General features: G+C 55.6%; 2 protein-coding genes across 10 annotated transcripts in view; both read left to right on the plus strand.

The window, feature by feature from the left end:
• LOC143833725 (retinol dehydrogenase 8-like) overlaps positions 1–5,392 on the plus strand; it is a 13,501-nt gene extending 8,109 nt beyond the window's left edge. For 4 of the 5 annotated variants that reach the window (XM_077329865.1, XM_077329863.1, XM_077329862.1 and 1 more), the window contains 2 exons: positions 2,279–2,462; positions 4,775–5,392. In XM_077329865.1, the coding sequence (XP_077185980.1) occupies positions 2,279–2,462; positions 4,775–5,005 (415 nt within the window). In that variant the 3' untranslated portion in view covers positions 5,006–5,392. Of the gene's footprint in view, positions 1–2,278; positions 2,463–2,813; positions 2,902–4,774 lie in introns of all 5 variants that reach the window. The other variant, XM_077329866.1, reaches the window with a different exon arrangement.
• A 7,474-nt stretch (positions 5,393–12,866) lies between these two features.
• TRIP10 (thyroid hormone receptor interactor 10) overlaps positions 12,867–13,811 on the plus strand; it is a 57,138-nt gene continuing 56,193 nt past the window's right edge. For 4 of the 5 annotated variants that reach the window (XM_077329853.1, XM_077329854.1, XM_077329855.1 and 1 more), the window contains exon 1: positions 12,867–13,287. In XM_077329853.1, coding sequence (XP_077185968.1) covers positions 12,877–13,287 — 411 coding nt within the window. In that variant the 5' untranslated portion in view covers positions 12,867–12,876. Of the gene's footprint in view, positions 13,292–13,811 lie in introns of all 5 variants that reach the window. The other variant, XM_077329858.1, reaches the window with a different exon arrangement.

Raw genomic sequence — 13,811 nt, forward strand, 5'->3', positions numbered from 1 at the left:
GCAGGGATGGGGTGGGGGTGGGGGTGGGGGTGGGGATAATGCAGGGGGTGAAATGATGCCTGGAGTGCCACGAGTTGGCTAAGGGGCCCTTTTCCCCTCTTCCCCAAATACTAGAACCCGCAGGCCTTCAAGGAAGCCGATGGGCAGTAGGCTCACGGCGGACAGAAGGAAAGGTCGTTATTAAAATGGGGAATCTGCTACCAGAGGATGTAGTGACGGCCACAGGAATTGTCAGCTTTGACGGGGGACTAGAGAGATTCCTGGGGGAAACGTCCATCGGGCTCCTAGCCCTGGTGGCCGAAGGGACTCTCCACATCCAGGGGCACTAATCCTCCGAATCCCAGAGCCAGGGGACGGCCTCAGCCCCTCTGCCCTCCGGGAACTGGCTGCCCCCTGGGTGAGACGTGAGGCTGGGCTCGGTGCTGTCCTGGCAGGATCCTGGATCGGTCAACCCCCTTCCTGTTCCCCAGCCCCATCTTGGAGATTGCTGGAAGTTCTGGGCGGTGCAGAGGGGAGGCAGAGTCCGGAGCAGCACCGTGAATCTGTAGGGATCCTCCATCCCTTTGAGCTGGCCGGCACCTGGAGCACTCGGACTCCGCATGGTGGGTGCAGGGAGGAAATGGCCACTGCAGAAGGCGGAGCCAGCCACAGGACGGCGGCTGCATCTCCTTGGGCGGTGGGGGCAGCTGCTGCCAAAGCGACATTCTACAATATCTGCACAGCCTGTCAGACTTCCAGGGGCCGATCTTAAGTCTTGCTGGTCAAAAGGCCCACCTGTCACACACACACCCCACCTAAAAACATAGCAGGCACAAAAGCACCATGTTGGAGACCCCCGTCCCAGAGACTGCCCTCCAAAGCCCCCTTTCCTCTAGGGAAGATGGTGTGGAAGGATTAGTTCCAAGTCCAGCAAACCCCCCCCCCCCCCCCGATTTCTACTTTGTCATGTAGAAGGTCCCAGGTCCCAGGTTCAATCCCCAGCAGCATTTCCAGTTAAAAGGACCAGGCAGGAGGGGAGGGGAAAGACCTTGGCCTGAGACCCTGGCTCAGAAGCAGAGCCTCTGCTTGGCAGGCAGAAGGTCCCAGGTTCAATCCCCAGCATCTCCAATTAAAAGGACCAGGCAGGAGGGGATGGGAAAGGCCTTGGCCTGAGACCCGGGCTCAGTGGCAGAGCCTCTGCTTGGCAGGCAGAAGGTCCCAGGTTCAATCCCCGGCATCTCCAGTTAGAAGGACCAGGCAGGAGGGGATGGGAAAGGCCTTGGCCTGAGACCCTGGCTCAGTGGCAGAGCCTCTGCTTGGCAGGCAGAAGGTCCCAGGTTCAATCCCCAGCATCTCCAGATAAAAGGACCAGGCAGGAGAGGATGGGAAAGACCTTGGCCTGAGACCCTGGCTCAGTGGCAGAGCCTCTGCTTGGCAGGCAGAAGGTCCCAGGTTCAATCCCCGGCATCTCCAGTTAGAAGGACCAGGCAGGAGGGGATGGGAAAGGCCTTGGCCTGAGACCCTGGCTCAGTGGCAGAGCCTCTGCTTGGCAGGCAGAAGGTCCCAGGTTCAATCCCCAGCATCTCCAGATAAAAGGACCAGGCAGGAGAGGATGGGAAAGACCTTGGCCTGAGACCCTGGCTCAGTGGCAGAGCCTCTGCTTGGCAGGCAGAAGGCCACAGGTTCAATCCCCGGCATCTCCAGTTAGAAGGACCAGGCAGGAGGGGATGGGGGAGACCTTGGCCTGAGACCCTGGCTCAGTGGCAGAGCCTCTGCTTGGCAGGCAGAAGGTCCCAGGTTCAATCCCCAGCATCTCCAGATAAAAGGACCAGGCAGGAGAGGATGGGAAAGACCTTGGCCTGAGACCCTGGCTCAGTGGCAGAGCCTCTGCTTGGCAGGCAGAAGGCCACAGGTTCAATCCCCGGCATCTCCAGTTAGAAGGACCAGGCAGGAGGGGATGGGGGAGACCTTGGCCTGAGACCCTGGCTCAGTGGCAGAGCCTCTGCTTGGCAGGCAGAAGGTCCCAGGTTCAATCCCCAGCATCTCCAGATAAAAGGACCAGGCAGGAGAGGATGGGAAAGACCTTGGCCTGAGACCCTGGCTCAGTGGCAGAGCCTCTGCTTGGCAGGCAGAAGGCCACAGGTTCAATCCCCAGCATCTCCAGATAAAAGGACCAGGCAGGAGGGGATGGGAAAGACCTGAGCCTGAGACCCCATACAGTTGCTGAGTAGACCTACTGCCTTTGCTGGACCTGGGGTCTGACTCAGTGGAAGGCAGCTTCATGTCTGTGATTCCTCAGCATCAGCTTAATTGAGCCAGGGCCGGTCACCTCAGAGTTTGAGCGGAAGCTCTATGAAGACGTCGACCACCTGGATCTCTCTGCGGTGGACAAAGAGACGCAGGACCTCTTCCGGGGCCTCTACATGTCCTACTCCAAGGACGTCTTCTCAGCACTGGGGCAGTCATCGGAGGAGGTGGCCGAGGTAAGTCCTGACCCTGGAAGAAATAGCCTGGGCTGTGGAATCCTGATTGCATCCAGATTGCAGCGACCTTCTCATTTCTTTCAAATATCCAAAGCCAAGGGAGGAGATAAGATACAAACCCCTGTCAGCCCAAGGTTCAGGATTCAAGCAAGGTGGAATCAGCGTACAACTTAAGTCATACCCACCCCCTACTACCCTCAAAGTTTTTATAGTTAAATGGCAACTGCTCAGAGTCAGTCCTGCAATGACTCCTCGTCACCTTCAGCTGATAGTTGATATCTAGCCATAAAGGGAGCGCTGCCCCTTTTAACCTGCAGCTCTGCTCTGAGCTTCACCTTTTTAATGGTGCAGGTGACCCTGAAGAGCTGGAGAGGGGCAGCTGGCTTTCATCTGCTGGTTCAGAGGTGGGGCGTGGAGATGCACGCTCTGTGCATCAGCCGTAAGTCTCCGCCTGCTTGCCCCTCCTCTTCTTCTTGGCTTCTCCTGCCCCCTGTCTGGCTGTGCTGACCCCTTCCTCCTCTGAGGCGTCAACCTCACTTAGTCCTGGTTGACACACAAGAGCATCATTAATCTGGTGCTTCCTCCTCCTCCTCTGTCCAAGTTTATTAAATGAGTCTGTGGCATAAGGCCCCCCCCCTTTCACTGGCTATTTCAAACAGGCCTTGGAGAGAAGGGAGGGGCGGCTAATCCCTCTTACCTCCCTTTGAAATGCTAATTGGCCTGATTAGGAAACAGGCACCTGGAGGGGAGGGGAGGAGTGTTTTCTCCCCAGCCTTCCCAGGAGAGGAGAGGAGAGGAGAGGAGAGGAGGCGGGTCTTTCATCAGCCAGCCATGGAAGTAGGAGCAGCTGTCTTGGGTGTGGGGCTGTAGCTGAGCTGATAATTCATTTTATTTACATTTCAACTTAGATACTTCTGCTCTCAGAGGCTTGTGGCGGTTTACAATAAAAGAATAAAACAACCCATCCCATAAAACCGCCAAGACATGATTAAAAGATGGCGATTCATTGGAGTTACCTCCCCATCTCCCCTCCCCTCCCCTCCCCTGACCAGCTGCTCTTTTGGAGCAGGAACTTTGCAATGAAATGAAAACGTTGGGGACTCCTAAGCAGAGGAGCCTGCCCTGTATTTGGCATCAGACGGGATTTGTTTTGTCGGGGGGACGGGAGGGTTGCGCCTCATCCGGTTTCTTTTGCCCCTCTTCTGCTGTGCTAAAGACCTGCTTTTGAACCTGGTTCTTTCAATAAGTCTTTTTAAAATTTGAAGCTGGCCGTGGTTCTCCAACCAAATTGTGCTCCCCCATCTTAGAAACGGCAGCCCAGTGCAAAGGGAAGGCCCAGGGGCAGGGGAGTGAGCTGGGGGGGGGGGTGTCCTCCGCAGTCAACTGTACCCACGGTGCTCACATGCTGCAGCTGGGGGAGACCCAGAGGCAAGGGACGGTTAGGGGTGCTGTTTTTTCCAGTCACAGCCCTGTACTACAGCCAGGTGGCGGCCGTGTGCATTCCCCAGAAGTCCCCTTTGCCATATTCCTGGAGTTGGATACCAGCTTGACTGGGGGGGGGGTGGGCAAGGCAGAACAGGGCTGGTTGGGCCACATTCCCCTGGACTAGATCATCTAGGACAGGGACTAGGAATGGAGCCGTGGGAACCCGCTTAGTTCATAGAGGAGCAGCAGCCTCTAATCTGGAGAACGGGGTTTGATTCCCCACTTCTCCTCCGCATGCAACCAGCTGGGTGACCTTGGGCCAGTCACAGTTCTCTCAGAGCTCTCTCTGCCCCATCTACCTTGCAGGGTGTCTGTTGTGGGGAGAGGAAGGGAAAGGAGTATGTAAGCTGCCTTGGAACTTGGGATATAAATCTAATAATAATAATAATAATAATAATAATATAATAACAACTTCTTTGAGTAGTGTACAGTGGGGAATAAAAAACAACCAGCTTCCTTGAGTGAAGTCTCAAGGGGGTGGCAGGTGACAGTGGGTGAGTGAGAGGGTTCTGAGTGTCCTGCATAGTGCAGGGGGTTGGACTAGATGACCCAGGAGGTCCCTTCCAACTCTATGATTCTATGATTCCTTGAGAGCCAGCGTGACATTGTGGTTAAGAGTGGCATCTCTAATCTGGAGAACAGAGTTTGCTCCCCCACTCCTCCTGCAGCCAGCTGGGTCACTTTGAGTGAGTCACAGTTCTCTCAGAGCTCTCTCAGCCCCACTGTCCGTTGTGGCAAGACGAAGGGGAGGTGGTTGTGAGCTACTTAGAGACTCTTTCGGGTAGAGAAAAGCAGGGCACCAAAAGCAGCTCTCCTCTTCCTGGCAGCACACCATGAAAGTCATCACGTCTGAGACGCCCCCCTTCCGATACCAGACCAACAGCCTCTACACGCCCATCACCACCCTCAAGCACGCCGACCCCAGCGGGATCCTGCCCCTCAACGCCTTCCACCAGATGGTCTTCCAGCACGACCGGCTTTTCAAGGCCAGCCTCAGCCTGCTGAAGATGCTCCAGTGGAGGAAGCGGCGGGACCTGGACCACACCAGGGGCCCCTGAGGACGAGGAGGCCGTGCCAGGCCGGAGAGCCCGGAAGACCCTGCCTTAGCACTCTCCCCACCTCTTTGGCTCCCTAGAGAGCTTCGCCCTCTCCCCTCGGGCTCTCTACCAGGAAGGCCGCTTGGGGGAAAGTCAGAGTAGTGGAAATTGGTCAGGCAAAGGCAGAGAAATGGGCCAGGGGGCAGGCAAAGGCAGTGAAAAAATGGGGAAGTCACACTTTTGAAATGCCCCTGCCAGAGGAGAACCTGGTCTTGTGGCAGCTGGCGTAGAGAAGTGGCATTATGCTCATGGCAAGAAGAAGGCACACATGTCCCCATAATTGTGATTCTGTGATTCTGAAGACGCTGATGGCTATTGGTGACTCACAATAAAACAGAATAAAATGAACTTGGAAGGGGTGGAGTTATTTTGTGGAGAAGCAGATTGGACTCTTGAAACTTCCTAGTACTCAAACAGACTGGAGTCGGTCTCGGAGGATTTGAAGGTGAGACTATTTTGACAGGTTAGCAAATTTGGCTTCATTTCTTCTACCCAACTGCAGCTGGGAAGTCCAAGGGGTAACAATACTGCTCTCAGCAATACATCTGAGATGGGCTTAAAGGCAGACCTGTTTTAATAAAAGAAAAGCTATTTTAAAATCTTATTTTTAAATGGTAATTTGAACACTGTATATTAATACACTCAGGAGGCTAGCCCTGTTAGTCTAAAGCAGCAGAACAAAATCTGAGTCTAGGGGCACCTTGAAGACCAACCAAATTTCATTTTGGAGATGAGCTTTTGTGTCCACGCACACTTCTAATACCCAGAAGCAAACTTGGTTGGTCTTAAAGGTGTTTTTGGATTCCTTGGTCTGTAATATAGCAGGGGAGGCCAATCTGGGGCTCTCCAGTTGTCCATGGACTACACTTCCCATGAGCCTCTGTCACAGTGTGGCCTCCCTGGCATATAGCCTACAAACTCCTCTTCTGTAGTTCTTCACCAAAGAAATGCATTTCTGGCCTGAAGCCGATGTAAGACATTCACTTTTCTTCTGCTATTTCTGTCATCTTCTCTATGTAGTTCTTCTCTATGATTTCTAGTCCATTGAGCATCGTATGTAAACATGTTTCTTGCAGCTCATTTGAGGGTTTTAGGCTGGAGCTGATAGAAGTATTTTACATTTATGTCAAATAGGCTTCAGATGTCAATCTGTAAGGTCAGGGGTCTAAGTCTGTGCCCTTTAACAGCTGCCGTGAATTCAGTCCACCACAGTTTCTGGCAACCCACCTGGGGTGTGTGTAGTTCGCTCTTCCTCAAAGCCTTGAACCGCAACCAACCTAACTGCGCAAAACTAGGTGAGTTCCCCTTTTGGTGGTCCGGGTGGGGATCTTGGACTTCCGGAGATGGTGATTATATCTTAGGCCGTCCCTCTCTGGCAACAGTCTTGGGGCAGCTCACAACAATAAAATTTCATGCACAATAAAATCATGTGCATTTAACAATCGCTGTAAAACAGTCTTAAATAAAACCAGCCAACATGCTCCGTCAGTCAGACCTGGGGTCGGATGGAACAAGATTTCTCCCAGGCTAAGGTGGAAGGGGGGGGGCGGCAAGGGGCACATGCAGGAGTCAAGAAGTGCCGCGTTAGTCTTGGAGAGGGGCTCCCATTTCTCGACTGACGGACTGCCCCGGGGCTCTCACAAAGACCGCCAAGCCCTGTCAGGATGTGGGCCCAGGGGGCACAGCGTACGGCTCAGTGGAAAGCTAGTTGCCTGCCGCGGAGTCATTTGATCCGGCTCAGCTGGGAGCCCTCGGGTGGATTCTGGGAAACATCTGGCCAGATTGGCCTGCCCTCTCCGAAGTCTCCCGCTTGGGTATTGATAGCTGCTCCTGTGCCTCCCCCTCATGAGGAAGACAGTGGCTCATTGGCACACTCAGAGACCACCGTCCGGCTCACTGCTGATTCCGACGGAAACCCTGATTCCTGCTAGCCCTGAGATTTGGGGGAAGACCCTTCTTGGGTTATCGCTATACCTCAGTCGGAGTGAGATACAACTGGTGGTTCACCCAAAAGGCCAAGAGAGCACTCTCCTGTCTGGGGCGATGATGATGCTCTGTTGCCCTGGTCCTTTTGGGGCAATGGGGGGGGGGCTCCTGGAGTTCTGGCTCTGCTGGGGGACCTCCTGATGACGCCTGGTTCTGGCCCAGTTCCCCAGTTCAGTGTGGGGACAGAGGTGGGCTCCTTAAATCAGCAACCCCCTGTTTTCCAGCCGTGTGGAGGGAGCACCCCGTGTTGGCAACCCCCCCTGCCCCTGGGACTAAAGCGCCTGCAAACACGTTTCTCTGGAGCTCCAAAAGTTGTGCTCGGCCGCCCTCTAGTGGTCAAAGTGCCTCATGCCATTGCTTCTCTGCTCCTGCAAAAGGATACTCGGCATTTTTCCAGTGCAAGGATGAGCAAAAATGAGGTTGGTTCCCCATGCTGGTCTGAAGCAGCAGAACAAACCCTGAGTCTGCCTGCACCTCGATGACTAAGAGCCAGTTTGGTGTAGTGGTTAGCAGTGCAGACTTCTAATCTGGCATGCCGGGTTCGATTCTGCACTCCCCCACATGCAGCCAGCTGGGTGACCTTGGGCTCGCCACGGCACTGATAAAACTGGTCTGACTGAGCAGTGATATCAGGGCTCTCTCAGCCTCACCCACCCCACAGGGTGTCTGTTGTGGGGAGAGGAATGGGAAGGTGAATGGAAGCCACTTTGAGCCTCCTTCGGGTAGAGAAAAGCGGCATATAAGAACCATCTCTTCTTCTTCTTCAGTAATCTCAGGGCTCTCTCAGCCTCACCCACCCCACAAGGGGTCTGTTGTGGGGAGAGGAAAGGGTATGTGATTGTAAGCCACTTTGAGCCTCCTTCGGGTAGGGAAAAGCAGCATATAAGAACCAACTCTTCTTCTTCTTCTAATGAAAGTTTATTCAAGGCGCGAAGTTTCGTGTGCGTCAGATCCATGCACTCAAACGCCTGTGCCTTGAATAAACCAAAGCTTGTACTTGTTGATCTTAAAGGTGCTGCCAGACTCAAACTTTATTCAAATATGAGACGGTTTCTAAAAACGTGAGGCTGGAATGGTGCTCCACCATGAATCTAGGCGCCCTCCTAGCAAATGCATCAGTCCGTTCAAGTTTTTATTTATGTTTATTTATATTTATTAGCTGCTGCTCTTGGACCAGCCAGCTCATGGTGGTTTACAACAAGTAAAATACAACAAAGTTCTTATTTTCACCCTCATGGGTCAAGAGGTTTCAACCAGTTACTTGGCCCTTAGACACATTCCACCAGAGGATTTAGATGATCTTTTTTTGTGGACAGCTCTCGCCAGATGTTGGAGGGCAAAAGGAAATCGTCCTATGCGGTGGGGTCGGAGTTGAGGGCCACAGAAGCATGGCTGTTTCCGTTCACTTGTAGCTGAGCTCGCTGCTTTCACCAGAGCATGTCAGTTAACTCAGGGGTAGTCAACCTGTGGTCCTCCAGATGTTCATGGACTACAATTCCCATGAGCCCCTGCCAGCATTTGCTGGCAGGGGCTCATGGGAATTGTAGTCCATGAACATCTGGAGGACCACAGGTTGATCACCCCTGAGTTAAATAATAAGGGGGTGAATATTGACACTGACTTCAGGTAGGCATTTGGGGTATGTCATGCCTCAGGTGTGCTCTGGAAGCAACCTGCCTTCTTCACTTCCATTCGTCTGTCTGGAGCAGCGGAAAAGAGCGAGATCAGCATGGTGGGAGAAGAGGCAAAGCTGAACTGAGAAACCCTGGGGAAAAAACCCCAATTTATATCCAATCATGACCAATGGATCTTCACGCCATTGGTCAGTTTCGGTTTAATTCCTGAGAAAGAACCGTTGCATAATTTTAGGGTCGTGGGTTCCCACAACATGAGGAACTGTATTAAAGGGTCACGACATTAGGAAGGCTGACCACTGCTGTAGTTAGTAAAGGTGGTTTCTTTTATTTCTTTTCTTGAAAAAGATGACCTGTTCCACAATTAGATCCCCAGGAAACAGGCAGAAGCAAGCAGATTTGCAAGTGCGGAAGAAGATCTGGACCCCCCCCCCCAGTCATCGAGTCCTATTGGGCTACCAGGGGAGGTTTAAAGAATAAAGATTGGCCCCTTGCCCCCCCCCCCGAGGTTTATTATTGGTAGAACTGGGTTGTTTTGGAAGCTTTTTAAGGTGATCGTGTGGGTTTTGATTGTTTTACATTGTCTTATGGGGTTCTATCGGGGTTTTTACATTTATTGTTAGCCGCCACGAGCCTTTGTGAGAGTGGTGGGATATAATAATAATAATAATAATAATAATAATAATAATAATAATAATAATAATAATAATAATAGAAGAAGAAGAATCACAGAATCATAGAGTTGGAAGGGGCCATAGAGGGCATCTAGTCCAACCCCCTGCTCAACGCAGGATCAGCCCAAAGCATCCTAAAGCTTCCAAGAAAAGTGTGTATCCAACCTTTGCTTGAAGACTGCCAGTGAGGGGGAGCTCACCACCTCCTTGGGCAGCCTATTCCACTGCTGAACTACTCTGTGAAAAACTTTTTCCTGATATCTAGCCTATATCGTTGTACTTGAAGTTTAAACCCATTACTGCGTGTCCTCTCCTCTGCAGCCAAAGGGAACAGCATCCTGCCCTCCTCCAAGTGACAACCTTTCAAATACTTAAAGAGGGCTATCATGTCCCCTCTCCACCTCCTTTTCTCCAGGCTGAACATCCCCAAGTCCCTCAACCTATCTTCATAGGGCTTGGTCCCTTGGCCCCAGATCATCTTCGTCGCTCTCCTCTGTACCCTTTCCATTTTATCTACGTCCTTCCTGAAGTGAGGCCTCCAGAACTGCACACAGTACTCCAGGTGTGGTCGGACCAGTGCCGTATACAATGGGACTATGACATCTTGTGATTTTGATGTGATGCCCCTGTTGATACAGCCCAAAATGGCAAAAATCTATTCAAGGTGTGAGCTTACAAGTGCAAACACTCTTCTCACGCCCTGAATAAATCTTTGTTGGTCTTAAAGGTGCCCCTGGACTCTGATTTCCTTTTCTATTGTCATCCCCCTGGGCTTGAGTTTAAGGATGGACAGGTGAGGAGGAAGAGGTGTTCTCAGCCCCCTCAATAACCGGGAAAAGGACCACCACTGTTCACAGTGGGTGTGGGTGGGTAGGTGGGTGGGTGGGAGGGGGGTTGAATGCCCCTTCTGAGTCCAAAGGGCTCCTGCCTGTAGTGAACTAGGGTGCCGTAGCGTTCCCTAGAGTTTAGCATAGAGTTTAGCATAGTGCTCTCTCTCTCTGCTGACTTGCTACCTTAGTTCTACCTTTATTTGATTGAACTGATGTACATTCCTGCCTGTGACCCAATGTGGCTTAAGTAGAACAAACTTTATTTACTGGATTTATCAGCTGCCCCTTCCTGCATCCAAGCTTGGGGTGGTGCACAGCATATATTTCTGCAGCCATGTTAAGATCCGTGTATCCACCCTGTAATAATAACAAATAATAAAAACTCCTGGCCCAGTGCTCTGTCTTGGTGCATCCAGGGGGCATGGGGGTGGGGGGGGGAAGCGTGCAGGTCCTCTGTGCCTCAGCTGCCTGCCTGGTGGAGTAGCAATTTTACAGGCCCTGACGAACTTTTGGAGTTCCCTCTGGGCCTGGCTCTCTACCGCCAGCGTGTTCCACCCACCCACCCAGCCAGCCACCTTTCTTTGGGGCCAGAGACCTCCAGCCTCTCTGCATTTGTAGATGAGGGCTGGAGGGGGGGTCCTGGGAGAGACGGTCCCTTAGGCACGCAGGGCCCAGCCCTTGAAGCTGATTCGGAATCCAACATGCAGCAAATGCTGCTGCCGGCAGGCCTCCGAAACAGACGACATCCAGTTCAAACGCCTAACAGTGTCGAGGACCACAAATGCCCCAGCAGCCTCTTGCCAGGCGTGCACACCCGTCTATGCGTGCTTATCTTTATGAGTGTGTGGAGAGAACACACGTAATCACAGCTAAACAAACCAAAGACATCCTGCATATTTTTTTATAACTTCCATAATGCTCGGCCCAAATTTAAACTCGGACGGAGCGGCAGCCTGTGGAAACCCAAGACGCGCAAACCGAAAGAGAGCAGGTGCACAGTCCCTGCTGGACCAACCTGGAACCGTCAAAACGGCCGCTTGTGCGGAATCTCTTTTAAAAACCCATCAAATTGCACCTTCTCAGCCTATAAAACGCCGTTCCTTCCCAAAACAAGCGATTCTTTTAAAATTCAATGAGGGAGCTGCACAGCGAATGGTCAGATGGAACTGGCCACTAAAGGCAGCACAGCTTTTCTGGGACAGCCCCCCCCCCCCCGAAGAAGCAGGATGCGGAAAATGAGGATGCCAAGAAGTTCTAAGTCCACCTGTGTCCCTGCAGAGCCCCCGTCAGTCCAAGAAAACTCTGATAGACCAACATCTCAACATGGTAGAAGGCAACGTCATGCGCTCACTCTCTCTGTGCAGAGCCGCAGGGAGGGTGACCTTAGTTCCCTGGGGTGTGCCTTGCTTTCCTGGGAAGCCGCTCTTCTGGTTTGGGGTGAATTTATGAGCGGATTACGGCACTAGAAGCGCAAGCATGGCGGGCAGGAGGGAGCCGGAGGCATCTCGGCTCCACGCCCAACCAGCCGGCTGCTGCCTCCAAAGGTGCAGGTCCCAAGTTATCCAAAATATGTCGCTTCCCCCCAGACGAATACGCCTCTGCTGGGCAGTGCATGTGTTAAAGCTCACCCTGCGCGGTGGGCCCGAAGGCAGCACCCTGGAGAGGCTCATCCCAAAAGCGTCCGAAGGGCCAGTCCAAGAAGGCCGGCTGGCGGGGCTGGAAAGAGACCATCTGACACTACCGATAATTGACACATCGATGAATAAATGATCCACGGAGATCCTGCAGATCAAACAGCGGCCGTTGTACGGCCGTCATTAGGAAATCCTGCCAGGCGTCATGCTGATGCTTTCAGCGCATCAATATCAATTGACCGGCAACCGTTCCCCCAAACCATTTCCTTTCTGCCAGGCATCTCTAAGCAGCCCTGGCATCCCATAATAGACCTTCACCCTCCCCGGGGCTAACTCCAGACAACCCTCGAGGAGGGCATTGGGGAAGCTGCTAGGCCCGCGTCGTCCAGGAGGGGGGGCAGGTGGCCCCCTGGCCCCCGGGGGGGTCTTGTTGCTCCCTCGGGGGGGGGGTCTTGAGGGGTCGAGGATTCTGGAGATTTGCACGACGGGCCGTCCCCGCGAGGGCCTGGGTGCGTGAGGAGGGGCAGACACGCGTTCCGCAGAGGCACAAAGGAGGCCCTTCCCAGATGCCCCAAACAAGCCCCGAATGGAGCCCCCCTTCCCCGTCTCCGGGTCTGGCGGCCCGGGGCTGCCAGGGGAAGCTGAGCCTAGGGGCAGGGAGTCCGCGGGAGGGGAGTGTCTGCACGATACAGTTGCCAACTGCGAGCTGGGAATACCTGGAGACTTTGGGGGTGGAGCCGGGAGGGACCTCAGCGGAGTATAAGGCCATTTCGGTCGCCCTCCAAAGCGCCGCGGCCTCCCGCCCGGGGGCCTGACCTCTGTTGCGCGGAGGTGCGCTCTCCTCCCAGGGGGTCGCCGGGGCCCACCTCTTGCGCGGCCGGGGAGGGAGGGCGGTGGGCGAAGGGCCGGCCCGGGGGTGGGGTTTCCCTCCAGCCTCGAGCAAAGCCCCCTTTCGCGCGCAGAGCCAGGCAGGGCCGGTGCCAGGTGCCGCCCGGGAGGTTTGGCCCAGCCGCAGGCGCAGCTCCGAGTCCACCCGGCGGCTTTTCCAGCCCGCGGCGCCCCGGGAAGGAGGAGATGGGGGGGGGAGGGCGGCCGGAGCTCAGCCGGTGGGGCCTGGGGGAGGGCTGCGATCCCCGGGAGGCGCCCCGCCCCGCCCCTCCATCGCAGGCCCCGGTGGCGCCCCCGGTGGCAGGCCGGGAGCGAGGGTCCTCGGGCGCCCCTTCCTCCTCCTCTTCCGCAGCCAAGTCCCCGCGTCGGCCGGGAGGTTGGCAAGGGCGCCGGGAGAGCCTCTGCCCTCGGCCGCCCCGTCCGCGGCCTGCGCCTTTAAGGACCCCGCCCGGCGGGGAGGGGGCGGGGCGAGGAGCGGAGCGGCGGAGAGGCGAGCCGGGCTGCGGCGACTCCGGCCAGGGAAGCGCAGAAGACGGCGGCGGAGGCGGCGGAGGATCGTGGCCGCCCGGCGGCCAGCATGGACTGGGGCGCGGAGCTGTGGGTGAGCCCGTCCCGTCCCGTCCCGTCCCTCCTGCCCTCCCCTCCCGTCGGGGCCCTTGGGCGGCGGCGGCGGCGGCGGCGGCTCCTGTTGCGCCCCGAGTTGCGCCCCGCTTGGCGCGCGGGGTCTGGCGCCCTCCGGGGCTTGTTCCGCCGCCCCCCCCGCCCCACTGGCGCCGTCGTCGTCTGGGCCCGCCTGGGGCCGTTGCCAGCCGCCCGGGGGCGCGGTCTGGAGGTCTCCCGGGCTGGCCGCGAAGGGGGGGGGGGCTCCGGAGAGCCGCGCGTGGTCGGGGGGCGGGGGGGGGGCGCGGGGGGAGGTGACCCCGGCCCCGGAGAGACCCGCACGACTTTGGGGCCGCCCTTCTGGGAGCGAAGGGCCGCCGGCGACTGTGGCCGAAGGAAGCCCCCTCCCCCTCCCCCCCTCTGGAAGCCCTTCCGTGCTGGCGGCAACGGGGGGGGGAGGGCGGGAAGGACCCCTCCCCTTGAGCAGGCCGCCGGGCCCGGCGGGGGAGGGGGCTTTTGCC

Source organism: Paroedura picta, chromosome 3 (genome assembly GCF_049243985.1).
Source record: "Paroedura picta isolate Pp20150507F chromosome 3, Ppicta_v3.0, whole genome shotgun sequence".
Lineage (NCBI taxonomy): Eukaryota > Metazoa > Chordata > Lepidosauria > Squamata > Gekkonidae > Paroedura > Paroedura picta.